The sequence below is a fragment of the Gobius niger genome, assembly GCF_951799975.1.
Source record: "Gobius niger genome assembly, chromosome: 3".
Taxonomy (NCBI): domain Eukaryota; kingdom Metazoa; phylum Chordata; class Actinopteri; order Gobiiformes; family Gobiidae; genus Gobius; species Gobius niger.
Genome location: NC_136854.1, coordinates 36,847,045 through 36,862,603, shown reverse-complemented (window position 1 = coordinate 36,862,603; position 15,559 = coordinate 36,847,045). Strand labels below are relative to the sequence as shown.

Below are 15,559 nucleotides of genomic sequence, written 5' to 3'. Positions count from 1 at the left end.
AGCGCGATGTTTCGAGCACCACCTGTGAGAGGAGGAACACAAAAAGCACAAAAAGCTAAACACGCACACACTCACCGACAGCGAAAACAAAGAGACGCCGCACATGAAAGGAAATATAAACGTGGGGTAATTAAATTATGCGATCGCCGCGCTGAGACCGCGGATGCAAACAACGAGGCGCGATGAGGGTATTTCTCACTCCGCCGTCAGGCCATACGGGTGTTATCCAAGGTAAGAGCGACAAATTAGCGACGAGAAATAATGATACAACGAGCAGCTCTCAGGAGGTCAAACCGACGTGACAACAAATAAGGAAAGATTTCACAGCAGATCATGTCTAAGAGCGCAGGAAACAGGCAGCTCATAATGTTGTGATTGCTACATGAAGAAGGCACTATTGTTGGTATAACTCCCCTTTATAAATGGCAGAAGCATTGAAGGATTGGGTCAAAAATGAATAAACAAATATACTATGACTCAAAATTAGCTTTAGATGACAAATTCAATGTCTTTGGGCAGTAGAAGAAATTCAATCTTTCCTATAGATACAGACGGCATCTCGTCATAAAAGGGGGCATGGCTTCGCCGAGGGGGAAAATAGAATCTTTAGAGAAACACAATTTTCCACTGTTTTTTGCAATTTTCTGGTGGAATATGAACTTGTTTATCACACATAAATAAAGTCAAGTGTAAATCGGGTCCATATGGATGTTTATTCACAGCAGATTGTTCAGTAGAAGTGAAAAACCGGCCGTCGTGGCTAGCACTAGCTAACCGTTAGCATTAGCCCGATGCTAACATGCAGCATCATGTTAGCATTCTCCGTTATTTATGTATTTATGGGCTGTTAAACCACTTTGCTCCTCGCCATGTCTTTGTATCTTTATTTAGTAGAAAACTATATTCATAATTCAGCATTTGTTAAAGCAGTGCTAAGCAACTTTTGCCCCTAGAGGCCATAAGCGCAACTGCAGGTGCCGTAGCAAGTTGCAATTTTTTAATTTATTAATTGTCTTGGAGAGTAAATAGTACGCTGAGAGAAAAGGCGAAGGGAGAGAGGGATATTGTACATCCAATTATTAAATGGAAATAATTTTTTTCACTCAAACTTGGCTGTAAATGCTGTTTAAAGTGACGTTAGCCCACAGCTAGCTTTGCCCATTAGCCTGCTAGCCTCTTCTTCGTGATTCTATTAGTGTGTATTGGTGGCTCCGGTCCGGTGGCAGTTAAGTTGCAAACATGGTTTTCTGGCCAGAGACACCAGGGGGAGATGAAAGACCCTCCAATCATCCCATTAACACTTGTATTTCCCCCACAGGGACTACGAAACGGATTTATTAAGGTAAACACGTTGCTTAGTACTGCTTTAAAGTAGTTTTTGATTAATTAGAGAAAGTTTAGATTTTTCTCCAAATTGTTTTCCCCCTTAACTGTTTTCAAACATGACCATATATGGGCGACTCCAGAGATGCCGTCTGTATCTATAGTGTGATCACAAGCCCAATTTTTTGTTATATTTGACCAAGTTCCATGTTTGCTGTATTGCCATATGCCATTATTACTCGTGAGGTACTTCACCTTGACATACTGTGGGACTTGGCTGAGTCGAGTCCGTCGCACCTACGTTTCGTGCACAGATGGTTTCGCCTGTTTGTTTTTTAATATTTACTTGAAAACTAATAATAATGAAGTTTCTGTTGCCAAATCACCCACAAACGTTCCAATGCAACAGAATGACCCACCTACTAAGTGCTCTCCGGAGTTCAAATGTTAGTCTAAAATGCACCCGGGGGATGTGGCAGTCCATAAAGTTGTAATCACAAGTGCGCCACCACGAACAGATCACGGTCCAAGAATAACATCCAAATCCCGAAGAGCAGCAGTGTGGGGCAACGGCGGCCTGACAACCGTCCACATCTTTACCTTCCACTGGGACGGCTTTCACAAACTTTCCATCATGACCTCAGCAGTTCCTTACTCATAACTCCACAACCAAACGCACTTCTGCACATACAATCTTGATACATTTTTGTGATATTATAAAAGGTTCTGTGCGATTTAATCTGATTCTAAAACAGCATCAATGCAAGAAAATGGAACTTAAAGCTGCATTGTGCAACTTTTTTATGTGAAAAAAGGTTGATATTTGTGTGTATTTGACCTTGTAGTGACCCAGCGGCTGCACTGGTGGTCAGCATGGCGACTTTACTTTCCATCACCGTGGTCTCTACAACGCTCCAGGATCCAATTGTTTTGTACGTTTTCTGGTGAGAGGGTCCATCTCCAGTGAAAACCTTCCAAGCAATAGATCCTGGAGCGTCCCAGAGACCACTGGGATGGAAAGTAAAGGCGCCATGCTGACCACTCATACAGCCTCTGGGTCACTACAAGGTCAAAACCAGAAAAATATCAACTTTATTTTTCCACATAAGAGACTAGATGCAAGTTGGTCATTTTATGCTCACTACTGCCACCTCAGGTCTTACATGTAACTGCAATCTCTATGTTAAGCTCATGCATGACGGCACTTAAGACCCGAAGTAAGAACTTTTTGAGTGACAGTGCAGGGTTTTAGAGGCAGTTGTGGTGAATAGGTCATGGCTGGTACATGTAGGGGGAGGAAATACATAATTTTGACATATTTAAACTCCGTATAGTCCCTTTAATACAAGAAAAGTTGATTTATGTGAAATACTGCATGTATTCTCTCCCTGCTGGCCTCTTGTCCTCGTCTGTTGTGTCTGTCTCTGTAGTTGTTGAGTTTGTAGTAGTCTTCTTGTAATGTTTGTCAGCATGATTGGTTTGCGATATTGAGTGTGTTGTTTTCTGTTACATTTTTAAATATTTTATTGTATTGCATTTTAATGTGTATAATTGTACCTTTACGCCCTTCAGGAGGACACACAACAACTGTCCAGGGACTGCAGATGAAAAACAGCCCTTAGGCTAATTCTGGCATATTTGCATGTATAATGTATATTAATATGCACTGTCCCTATAATAAACAAATAAAAATAACTGGGATTTCCTCTCCATGCCACAGTCAACAGTCACTTTATGTCCATACAAAAATTAAGTGAAATAATAAACATAACCCCCCCCAAAAAATCAGATTCAAAGCTGAGAAAACTAGGTAAAATCGCATCTCTTTTCCATAGACGACAATGACGCATGGACAGTTTAGCTCCAGGTTTCTATCGATTAAACTGAAAAAAGTCCCTCCACTGTAAAAAGACATCACGTTCAATAAACTGAGCATGGAGCAAAATCAGACGTGAAAACTCTGTAAAAGGTTTGTGTCATTTCTCCAGCAGTTCAAGACATGCCATTGAATGAATTCTTGTCGATTCAATGTTTACAACAAGATCGATCATCCAACAAGGATCCCATATTCATTTCGAGCATGTGCCAGATCTAAGTTTCCAAAATGAGGGTTCAAAAACAAGACTATTTGTTCAAAGTTTGGGGCATAACTCCTCCAGTGGACACTGCCCTGTAAACAGTGTGCTCTTTATGGTCATATTCCATGCTTTTCGGACCAAATTCGGGCGGCCACTGCAAGCTACCCCCGCCGTTTTGCGCAGTATCGTGTATTAATAGATTTTATTCTTTAGACCCGATGTTCTGAGACCTCACTACACATAAACAGCGCCAGAAGAGACAGCGTTCTGCATTTCAGACATTCCTCTCTGTATTTCTCATTTGTTCCACACTTTTCAGGTCCTTGACTTCCTTTTTAATATGCTCCATCCTCACTCCACCATAAATCTCATTCTGCATTTCTCCTTTAAGTCGCCTTTTTCTCTGCCTCCTCCTGCTCTCCAATCCTGGTGCGCTCACTCGAATAAATCTCTCTCTCTCTCTCCGCCTCCCTCCCCAAACATACATGCGCACAGTCCTCCAGGCAGCAGCCACAAAGGCCCCATATTAATAAATCTGCCGCTTTATTGGTGCTGAGTGTCTTTGGCAGAGAGAAGGAGGGAGCAAGAGAGAGATGGAGAGGGGAGGAGGGGGAAGCAGGAGGTGACTGGCTGTGGCCGTATCATAAACAACAAAAAGGCAGCCATGAGAGAAGATGACCTCAAGCGATGCGAAATATCAATACAAAAAAAAAATGGCGACTGCTCAATTACAGTTAATGATTACGGTGTTGTACCGTGATTTGATTAATATGGTTTGGTCAGGTCAATATGCAGTGTTCTAATCAAACAATAGGCTACAATGTGTAAGTGGGTCTGGCTCAAGTAAGGGGACTTCATTAGTTCTTTTCAACATTAAGTAGCCTTCTAAATGAAGTTAAAGAGTAATTCATTGGCAAAAATGGGTTGTAAATGTCTGGGTGGATTACGGTTTGAAGAGATTTCAACACGCACATATTTGTTTGAACCATGATTTTGTGTAGCAGTTTGCTTTTTAAGTGCCCTCCTCATCTTGTCTTCTGTGTGGTGCATTATTACTCCACCTGACACCTGGCCGGAGCAGTGGAGTGTGGAGAGCCTGGACCAGGACCAGGCTCAGAAACAAACTGCCCGCGGTGGGCTGCAGTAACGACAGCGGCTCGCTGGGCTTAGTGCTCCAATCTCAGCCATCAGTCAGCTGTGACAGATTGGGGATATGAGCTAAGGAGCCGTTTAGCTTTGGTGTTTGCTGGTGTGTGCGTACATGTGTGTCCGGGGAGGAGGGCTATCACTGCTGCTAGTGTTGCAGAGGCATCAATACACTCTCGACAGGCCATTTTCCTATGCCTATTCCGAGCCACAGCTTGTTGCTGGGGCAACTACCGCCATTTTACCTTTTCTGGCTGCGCCTCAAGAAGATTTTATGAAGCAGCAATCCAAGTCTGGAATCTTACTTCAATAACTGAGGTTGTATTTTGGCTTTAAAACCATGGTTAATATGAATTTATTTAATTTGAAATGGAGATCAAATTCAGAGTGTCATGGAAGGACACACATCTGTTTAAAATACCGCTCTTTGGTACCGCTCTTTGGCGGACATTAGACGGCAGATGTCTGTGAGTTTAGAGTATAGTTTAAAATGGGAGTGCAGATTTGTTCATATTTGTCAGAGAGCTCTGCACAACTGTGTCACAGACACGCTCGCGGTGCTACAGAGGGACTTGTTCAGACGGGTACATCATGTTAACAGGATAAACCAGGGCCTTACCTGTCCATGCGGCTGCATCCCGCTGTACGTCATGTTCTGGTTCAGCACCTTCTGCTTTATCAGCATCATCCTCTTCTGCTCCTCGCTCAGGTGAGCCGTCTGTCCTGGGATTGGTCCTTGTGTCTGTCCAGGCCCTGCCCCCTGGCCCCCTCCTCCCCCTCCCATGTAAGGAGGCATCATGGGGTTTTTAACTTGGCTGTTGCCTCCCATGGGAGGGGTCATTCTTTGGCCTATGTGGTCGACTCCGCTGCCGCTGAAGTGGCTTAGCGGTTTGGTGTTGTTGTAGGACAACATGGCTGCCGTCTGCTGCTGCTGCTGTTTGGTCAGAGTGTTCGGGTTCATGTTGTTCATGCCCATGTGGTTGTGAGGGAGGTAGTTGTTCATGGGAGCTTTGGGCCCATTGTTGGGGGTCATCCCAGCCACCAGGGGGCCCTGTGGTGTGTTAAAGGCTTGTGGTGGGTACATCATGGGACTGTTAGGTTTGTCCTGATTAAAGGGACCAGAGTTATAGGGACTCGTTGGTGCCCCTGCTGGAGACCAGTTTGCAGCCTGCTGCTGTTGCTGCTGTTTCTGCTGCAGTAACTTGGCCCTCTGAGCGGCCATGGCTTTGAGCTGCTCCGCGGGGGACAGTTCAGGAGTGACGGGTCCCACGGACTGACCCCCAGGAGGGACCCCTGTCCCAGGCCCTGTCCCAGAGTTCACCCCGGGGCCTGGGTTCATCATGTACCCATTCCCCGGCCGGGACACCGCCTGAGTCTGCGCTTGAGTCGGCGTCTGAGGGGATCGAGCCACACAGTTGTGCAGCGGAGAGCCTGACGCCATGGCAACGGCTGGAGACTGCTGCAGAGGCTGCTGAGGAGGCGTCCCGTTGGCCGTGGTGGCAAACTGTGGGCCCGAAGACGACGGTCGCACCTTTGGACAAATACGAGAGTTATGAAACCAAACCAGTCTGTTCAACATTAAAAGATATTAGAGCTATGTGCGGTGTGGAAACAACTGGATATAAGTTTATTAATGTATGATTTGATCATCACTCATTTTCTAAACAGATGAAGCTGACACTTAGTTCAGAGATAACTACATTTGCAGTGTATTTAAAAAGCAAGAAACCATCAATAAAACATTTTGTGGCTGCTTTTGTAATTGACTCTTTTGTTTGTAACTCGGAGTATAAACAATGCAGATGGTCACATACATGCACCTGAACACGTCTTTACTTTAGATCAGTGGTTCTCAACCATTAGGAGCCGCGACCCCCATTATAACAGTTAAAGGGGTTTGTGACCGCCATCCGGGTCCCACCGTGAGAAATAGGCTACATAATTTAAAAAAAACAAAGAAAAAAACAAATGGACAAAAAAAAATCATCAAATTCCGAACAAATAATGGCACTGCTACAATAAAATATTATATTATATGCTAATAAGAATATGTATATTTTATCTACATGATCTGGCGACCCCCCAAATATGTCTCGCGACCCCCTTGGGGGTCCCGACCCCCAGGTTGAGAACCGCTGCTTTAGATACAGGATCTCTCTGAACCTTTGTGGCACTGACCTGTGGTGAACCCATGGGAACCTGTGGACCGCCCTGAGGAGGCTGAGGCGGCGGAGGGAGGGGCGCTCCGGCGGACCCCGTCCCGCCTTGCGTTGTACCCGCAGCCGACTCCTGTGGACCCGGCGTCTGATTATTGGCCGGTCGCCCAAACTCCGCCTCCTTTTTGTCCTCGAAGTCCTCGTTGAAGAGGTCGTGCATATCGTCCTCTGGAACAGTGTTTGCCAGTTCGTCGATCAGCTCCTGCCACTCCTGATCGTTTAGGTTTATGTCCGAAAACAGCTTGTTCTGATTGGACAGCGATTGCGGGTCGGAAGACTCCATGCCGCCTGTGTCGTCCAGCGGCTCCTGTTTGAAGTCTTTGAGGAGGCCGAAGCTATCCTCTAAGTCCAAAGACCCATTCAGCTTCATGTCTGAAAGATGGCTACCACCGTTTTTGCCCAACTCGTCGGACGTCCTGCCTACATGATTACCGTTACTGTTTGTAGTGCTATTTCCCGAGGAAGTGTTAGGCCCGCCGAGCAAAGGCTTGATGTCCATTTGGTGGTGCAAAGGTGAAATGGGAGGGACATTGCTGTTGCTGTTAGGCAGGCCCGTTAGCGAGTCCAGACCAGGGCCGTCCTTCCGTACCCGTTTGGTGGTGGGCGAGTAGCTGCCTCCTTCACAGATGCCGTTTTGGTCCCCGTTGAGGGGCGAGCGCGCGCTGTCCAGTTTCCTTTTTACCGTCTCTTGCAGCTGTGGATGAGAAACAAAGGGCAAGATTAGGTGGGGAATGAGAAGCGTAATATTTCTAGCACTATAGCAATAATAGGGTTTAGTAGGTGGAGTGATTGAGTGATGATCTAAAATGACCCAACCTTTTGACAACACAGGACCAAACCAGGACTCACTGCCAGGACTGAAGGACGAAACCAGTTCTAAACCATGATGTAAAAACCCGTGGTCCCTCCCTGAACCACAGCTTGAGAACCACTGGGTTAACAGCATCAGTTTCCGAAGTCTAGAGATTTTTGCTGATTGCATGAGATAGAAAATCACTAGAATGAAGCCAACTTCCGAGGTATACATGTCAAAAACTGTCACAAGAACATAAAAGCAAAGGGCCCAAATGGGCAGTGGTCTCCTGTCCAACTCGGAGCTGGTTGATGTATTGATCTAAGGTGGAAGAGCTCAGATGATGCGTGTCTTGTCAGCATATGTACAAAACAACATGAAGAAATGCTAATGACTAAGAACAACTGAAACCGACACCTAGATAATGCATCCGAAATATATACAGAGTAAGCTGAAACTCCGAACACAAGCCATTTGCAAAACAACAAACTTCTCCAAAGCTAGAACGACATCTTGAACAGTCCTGACTCTGCTGGGAGTTTAGACTAGATAACCACAGGGCGCTGACAAAAGCCGCCTAACACTTAAAGTAATGACTATGATAGACTTGGCTGCAAAGGACCAAGCGTTTGGGCAAGACACAGCAGGTCACGAGACAAGAGTCACACTATGTCCAAAACTGATGAGACGAAGGTACATTTAAGGTTAGAATTTTAATCCGACCACTAAGAGTCCTAAACCATTGCACTCATTGTGTGAGTCTCAAGCCCAAATGGAAAAGCACCGTCTCGGGAACCGGGAATCTGGCAATGAGGGCTGCGCAATTATGCCACATTCATATGAACTGGGGAGGCCATTTTGCCGACATGGAATTTTGTTGTTCCCAATTGGTTTGTGTTCATTTGCTTTTTATGTTGGACAGTGGAGATTTTTATGAATTAGCAGAGTCCCAAACAAATGAAGATATAGCTCAGGATTGTGCATGAAGCCCATTAGAGAGTTAAGATTTTGCTAAAAATGTAGCCAGTTTTATTTCACTTTCTTATTGGACATTGACAGGAAGTGACAGAGATGGAGTCAGACAATTTTAAACTGTTGCCGTGCCAACCGTGTGCGAACCATGCTATGTCAATACAAACACAATTTTTCACTCTTTTTAGCCATTTTCTTGTGAAATATAAACTTATTTATCACAAACAAATAAAGTCTAAATCGGGTCCATATGGATGTTTATTCACAGCAGATTGTTCAGTAGAAGCGAAAAAATCGGAGGTCGCTTTAATAGAAAACTACATTCATAAATCAGCGTTTGTTAAAGCAGTTTTTTAATAATTAGAGAAAGTTTCGATTTTTCTCCAAATTGTTTTCCCCCTTAACTGTTTTCAAACATGACCATATATGGGCGGTTCCAGAGATGCTGTTTGCATCAATGGGAAATTAGTCAATCTGCTATGGAACTTTAACCTTTATCTATGTCACTAAAGGGGCTAGATGCAAGTTAGCCATTTATACTCACTACTGCCACCTCAGGTCATGCGTGCAACTGCAGCTTTTATATTAAGCTCGTGCATGACGGCACTTCGGACCCGAAGAAACAACTTTTTGAGCGACAGTGCAGGATTTTAGAGGCAGTTGGTGTGAACAGGTCTGGGCTCATTCTACACCTTAGGACATTGTTGAAAGATGTAGGGGGAGGAAAATGCTTAATTTAAACATTTTTAAACTCCGTATAGTCCCTTTAAATTACGGCTTTGCTGAAATAAAATAACAATTATTATTTACAACTGATGTTATTCATCTAAATAAAGTCGTATATTCAAGAGCATTAAAATCTGTCATATGCACTTCAAAGGGGCTAGATGCAATTTGTCCAATTCATACTCACTACTGCCACCTCAGGTCATACGTGTAACTGCACCTTCTATATTAAGATAGGTCTAAGCCCATTCTACACATTAGGACATTGCTGGAACAAGTAGGGGGAGGAAAATACTTCATTTTGACATTTTTAAACTCCGTATAGTCCCTTTAAACTGAGCTAGCCATTTCAATCTGGTGTTCACGTCTCAAAAGCGAAACCTTGGTTTGTTGGTTTTATACAATGTTACGTTTACCTTTTGCTCACGTTAATGTCGGGCATTTCTCCCGCAGTTAAGTTACTCCAAGTACAACAGCAGCTCACAGTAAAACTCCAAAAAGTGGCCGAGTTCAACCAAAAAGTGCACATTTAACGATAAATTAACAAATCAGCTCATTTTGACCCGAGTTCCCCTGTCATTTTCCCCAGTTGAGCGAGCGTTAATGTACATTTTCCAACTGGGGAAAATGTTTTTCCCCACATCCCCAGGACCACATGAGCGCGCCATTAATCACAATCAAATCGAAAGCAGAATTTGAATGGTGGAAATTGGCATATTGCAAAGACCAAAATTAAAGGCAGTGCAATATCATTTGTCACGGGGCCTTAGTACGAACAAAACCGGCAGAGAAACATGTGATTATTTTATTAGTGTAGCAGTTCATATTTCAGACAAGTGTTAATGCATGTGTTTAAAATGTCCTCTGCGAACTGAATCTTGATTTTTAAAAGATAAATCACAAGCAAAGTACTAGCAAATGAATGTGCACTGTTTAAGTAGAAAAAGAAAAAAGCAATACACAATTTTATCTACGAGCAACCTTTCCCGTGCTCATGAAGACATTTTGTATTCTGAGAAACTCGCCCAAAATGAACCGGAGGGAAAATGCATAAAAGTCGGCTGTTTTATAAACTCTCAATCTCATTTTTCCTTGTAACTCTTGTTAATTTCAAACCTTAATGAAGTTGGCAGAGAAATAGAGGATGCTATTAAAATGACGGATGGGAAGCAGGGACCTCATTTATGAAAGGTTCCCAGGGCACGAATTTTGTGCTCTAACCCAAATCAGAGCTACACTTTATAGAGATAGCGAGATTAATAAAACATGTCTGTGTGTCAGAATAGACTTGCTTTTAAACCATCTTCAGATAATGTAAAGAGGAGAGATTGTGGGCGTTTTATATTTTACTCTTTTTTTCCCCCAAAACAAGCCACCAACAAATCTGTAGCCGTCCTCGTGGTAGAAATGGCTATACGTGCAAAATAGACACTGTATTCAGAAGACTACATATTGGGCTATAGATTTAATTAATTTTGCATTTATGTAATATTGTCCTGGCCTTGAGTTGTATGGATGTTCATGTTCTGATTTCTTTGGCATGGAATCAGCCCACAGACACTTGTTCCTTGCAGCGAAACTGACCACGTTATTGATACTGAGCTCAAACATGCTGACAATGCCACTGTGGTACAAAATATTGGTATAAACAAATGGCCACAGGTTGCACTGCTTTAAGACCGCGACACTAGAGGCCGATATTGTCCGCCATTGCTGCAGTACCTCCATATGTGGGTGGCAAAACAAGCTAGTTTTGTATTAGTTAGCGTTGCACTTTCCTCACTTTAAAAGCAACGGTAAAGCCTGGTGTCAATTTTTTTTACTTCCTACAGCCAGATATTTCTCTAGCTACAATTAAAGAAACCAGGCTGGTTTTCATAAGAAAATGTTAAGAAATCTCAAATACTAATGAGGGCAGGACTTTGATTGACAGGCTGTTAGCATTAGGGCTAACGGCGTGGCTACGACCGAACTATGTGCCCCATGAGGGCCGAGTCTACAGTGAAGATCCCGCCCTTATGCCCTTTTTAGGAACACGCTCCGTCACAGCAGGGAAGGAGGAGTCTGTAAATCCGGCATGGTTTCCCCCTCGAACGTAGTTATTATGGCAAATGGGGAGGAGTGAGGAGGCGTGGTCTATTAATATTATGTCAATGGTATAAACAAAGCAACATTAAAAAGTACAATGCATAAAGCGCAGGGAGAGATAGGTAATCGCAAATTCAAAGAAGTAAGTAATTACGTAAGTGCTTTATTTGTCATTATACAACCGTACAAAGACATTGTGTTCAGGTTCATGTTTTTGGAGGTAGGGGAAATCGGAGCACCCGGATGAAACCCGGTTGAGTTAGTCCCTGTTTCAGAGCGTGGTGTCCTGCACTGGTCAGCTTCTCCACCTCCAGCTCCCTCCGTTCCACAACAGCCTTTCACCATCTTCTGGGAAGAGCTTAGCAGTTCATCTGTTTTATCCTCCAGTGAACGAACATTGGCCTGAACACTTGAAGGCACATGTGGCTTAGCTGTGAGTCTTGCCCGGATACCTCCTTGTCTGTCCCCTTTTTGTTTCCTGTAGCACCTCTGGTGCCTCCACTGTGCTGCAGGTGTGGGGACTCTTGGTGCCTCTGCAGTGTCTCAAAAAAGAATGTGGAAATCCCAAATACAATTGTTGCAATTATTTAGGAAATCCAATGTGCTCTGAAAGCCAAATAGCACATCTCCATTGGGATTTATCATGTCTAAAACTAACCCTGGAGCTTTTGAACTTTTCTGAGAAGCATTCGCTTCTTGTATTAGTTTAGCAGTCCATATTTCTTCGAAATGTAGCTGCCTTAGTTTGAGCTTGATTAAAATGTGAACCAAGAACTGAAGCTTGATCTTAAAACATAAATTGTAAATCTAATCAACCGTACTTGCAAAAGGAAATTGCAATATTGTTTTCGAAAAATTGTGTCATTACAAAGCAGACAGGTTTACAAGCCAATAGCTACATTCATATTCAAAATGTAGATCTTTAAGTCTATACTTCAAACAACGCAATGAAAATGAACAACTTCTTTGAGCTAAAATATTTTGCAAACTTGTCACTCTCGCCTGTCACATGTAAAGCACTGGCACACATTAATAGGAGGTGCTACGAAGCGCCTGGCTGTGTGCAAAGAAACCCATGCTTAGGTCTTTGTTATTCAGATAGAACAGCAGATAAAATATATTCAGATTATATTCTGACCCTGAGGTGGCACCGCTGACGCTGACACACAGCGCACAGCGTCAGTCAACACATGCACAGACCACAGCAGGCGCCACACAACACAAGACACACCTTTCCAGGCTTTATGTTTCTGTACCACAGTAAATGATCAGAAGAGATGTGGACAATAAATGTGTTGCACTATCTCCTATTGACTATAGTATTTTATTAGAAGTAGTGAGAAAAGCACACAGTGTGTTGTGCTATTGACATACAGCTGTATAATAGACAGACCTTTATGGAGAAAATAACAATATATGAAAGTGGGTCTCTAGTGAAGCTGAAGATCACATCCATGTTTAAAAGATGCAAGTTAGCCCTTTTATACTCACTACTGCCACCTCAGGTCATACATGTAACTGCACCTTCTATGTTAAGCTCGTGCATGACAGCACTTCGGACCCGAATTAACACCTTTTTGAGTGACAGTGCAGGATTTTAGAAGCAGTCGTGGTGAACAGGTCTGAGCTCATTCACATTAGGACATGGCTGGAACATGTAGGGGGAGGAAAATACTTAGTTTGAACATTTTTAAAACTCTGTATAGTCCCTTTAACCTCTTAACCCCCACCTGAACCTAGCACATTTTCTCCAGTTATTATCCAGGTATCCAGGCAAGAACCAAATCTAAAAGCCTCTTGAAAAAAAGTGTTAACACAGCGTCAAAAACGAGACAAAAATGTGATGACAAAGCAACAAAAGTCCAACAAAAACGTAACAAAAAAGTGACAGAAGAGTGAAGATAAAAAAAAGTCTAAAAAAGTGATGGCAACAAGGCAACAACACGAGGAAAAAGATCCGTTTAGATCAGGGGTGACCAAACTACGGCCAACGGGCTAACTGAGGCCCGCACCCCACTTTTAATTGGCCCACTGCAAATTATTAAAAATTATATATATATATTTTTTTCACTTTAATTGAATATATATAAAACAAATGAACATCCATTAATAGAAAGATGTGATGAAGGCTATTTTTTTTTTTACTTTAAGCATATTCAGTGAAAAAGCATCGTTAACATTTTGTTGAATTTGCTAACTTTATAGGCCACCGTTCTACCATACTATGTTCTTACCTAAGCTTAGACGAGCGTGGTCGCTAGGGGATATGTTGGGAGAGGCCAAATGCTAACAACATCTATGGTCGTTTTGCGCGATTGAGCGCACGCACAAAGACCAGACAGGTACGCATCAACTCGTCTAAGATCAGGTAAGAACATATCTCAGTATGTAAAAACGGTGGCCTGTTCCTTTAATACAATAGAGGTGAAGTTATATATCTCAGTCAATTGAGTGTGGCCCAGTTGTTTGTATATTTTTCTGTATGTGGCCCTCAGTGAAAAAAGATTGGACACTACTGGTTTAGATCAATTTTGTAGCTTTCTGAGGAGTTCCATTGGTCTATGGGCTGTAAAATCTCCAGTCAAGAAGCTTTAAGATTTGGGTAAAACTGGACAAAAATGTGCTCAATTAAGGCGGGGCTTAAGGGTTTAACATTAAATAGATATAGAACATTTATTTTACTGTATTTTCAGGCAAGAATTGAACCTACAATCCTCGAGACAGAAGATACAGCTCGAGTAACATCTGAAACCAAAAAACAAATATATGTAATGTAATGCGAGTAGAGTAACCTGATATAATACCTATACATTTCAGTGGCCATATTTAGCGAGTTAGTTTATGTAACAAGAAGAACTGTTGCTTGAAAACTATTATAATTATAACAGCAGATACTATTGATGTTAAGAACCAGAACCCTTAGATATTGTGTAAAAGTTGACTGCAACAAGTCAACAGCAACAATGCCAACAATATGCCAATGACTCTCACTACGTAGTAACAAGAAGTATTTAGAATTTGTTGCTCAATCAGACCCAAATATTTCTGTGCATTCTCTCACTTTCGCCAAATTCCTTTGTTTTTAGTCTGCATAAAAGCACAAAGGGAAAACACTGCTCTTTTTGTCACGCTATATCTTCAGCGGCTCTGTGCGTGTGGCCCAACAATCAATGCCTTTAAATAATTCACTTCTCCTGTACGTGTTTCTTTCGCCCTTTGTGTGCGTGTGCTGCAGGCTTTCCCTAAATGCCAGTGACTCATGTTGATAATAACAGACTTGCCTTTCGAAGCCCACCTATAAAAGTCCCATAATTATGCAGGTGGTGTGAACTGCAGCACCCGCCCACAGCTACGCTCACTCACACACTCACACACACACGGCTTTTTGGAGCTTTGGAGGAACGCCTCCCCCTATAAAACATCATTACCAGTTTAACCTTCTTGATAAAACCCTAATTTATTGACAGAAGTGACTAGTTACGGCAGACAATCAGCCTGGCTGCGCTCAGTGAGGAATGATTCGGCACGCTCCTGCCTGACGGGATAACGCGACAAAATGAGAGGCAATGCTTTTTATATTAACCATGCTTAATTAATCATTTGTTTCTTTTTGCACAATTAGCAACCCAATTACACCTCTGAATGACTCTAATGTACCTGTCGCACACAGCGAACGGAGCTGACAGGTTTTCTCTCTGGCTTAAATGATTTCTGAAACAAACTTGGATTGAAAAAGGCATACAATGACAAGGAATATCACGACAGTGCAGGATCACCCATGGATTAAGCGAGAATCAGCAGAAAATGAGGCTATTCAGGTTTGAGACTGCGACAATATGTGAATGTACGAACTTGTGAATGTGGAGCTTGATCTGGGCTGATCTCAGAAGCTAAAGGACCTGGTATGAACATTGTCCCATGTGAAGCACTTTGGGTGACTTTTTTTTGACAACACTGGGAAATGACCATATTAAATGAGATAAATGACTTATAATCGCTTGAAAAAAGGTCCTTTATGCTGAATTTGAGTCGGTTTGAACTAGTCTAAGATCAGGTAAATGTGCTAATGCCAATGGAACAAACATAAAAGCAACTTGAAATCAGACAAATTCACCATTACATTAAAATTCTTTACTTTTCACTTCTGAAAATCTGAAACATGAAAAAATGTGCTCGTTCCACTGGCAATTAGAGGTTTTTGCTTATCTATGACTAAA

The 15,559-nt window shown here is 42.7% G+C and overlaps 1 protein-coding gene across 1 annotated transcript in view; it reads right to left on the bottom strand.

Moving 5' to 3' along the window:
• Window positions 1–15,559, bottom strand: part of maml3 (mastermind-like transcriptional coactivator 3) — a 174,978-nt gene that overhangs the window by 89,885 nt on the left and 69,534 nt on the right. The window contains exons 2-3 of the mRNA XM_079553297.1: window positions 6,726–7,457; window positions 5,167–6,078 (exon numbers count right to left, since the gene is read on the bottom strand). Coding sequence (XP_079409423.1) covers window positions 5,167–6,078; window positions 6,726–7,457 — 1,644 coding nt within the window. The remainder of the gene's footprint in view (window positions 1–5,166; window positions 6,079–6,725; window positions 7,458–15,559) is intronic.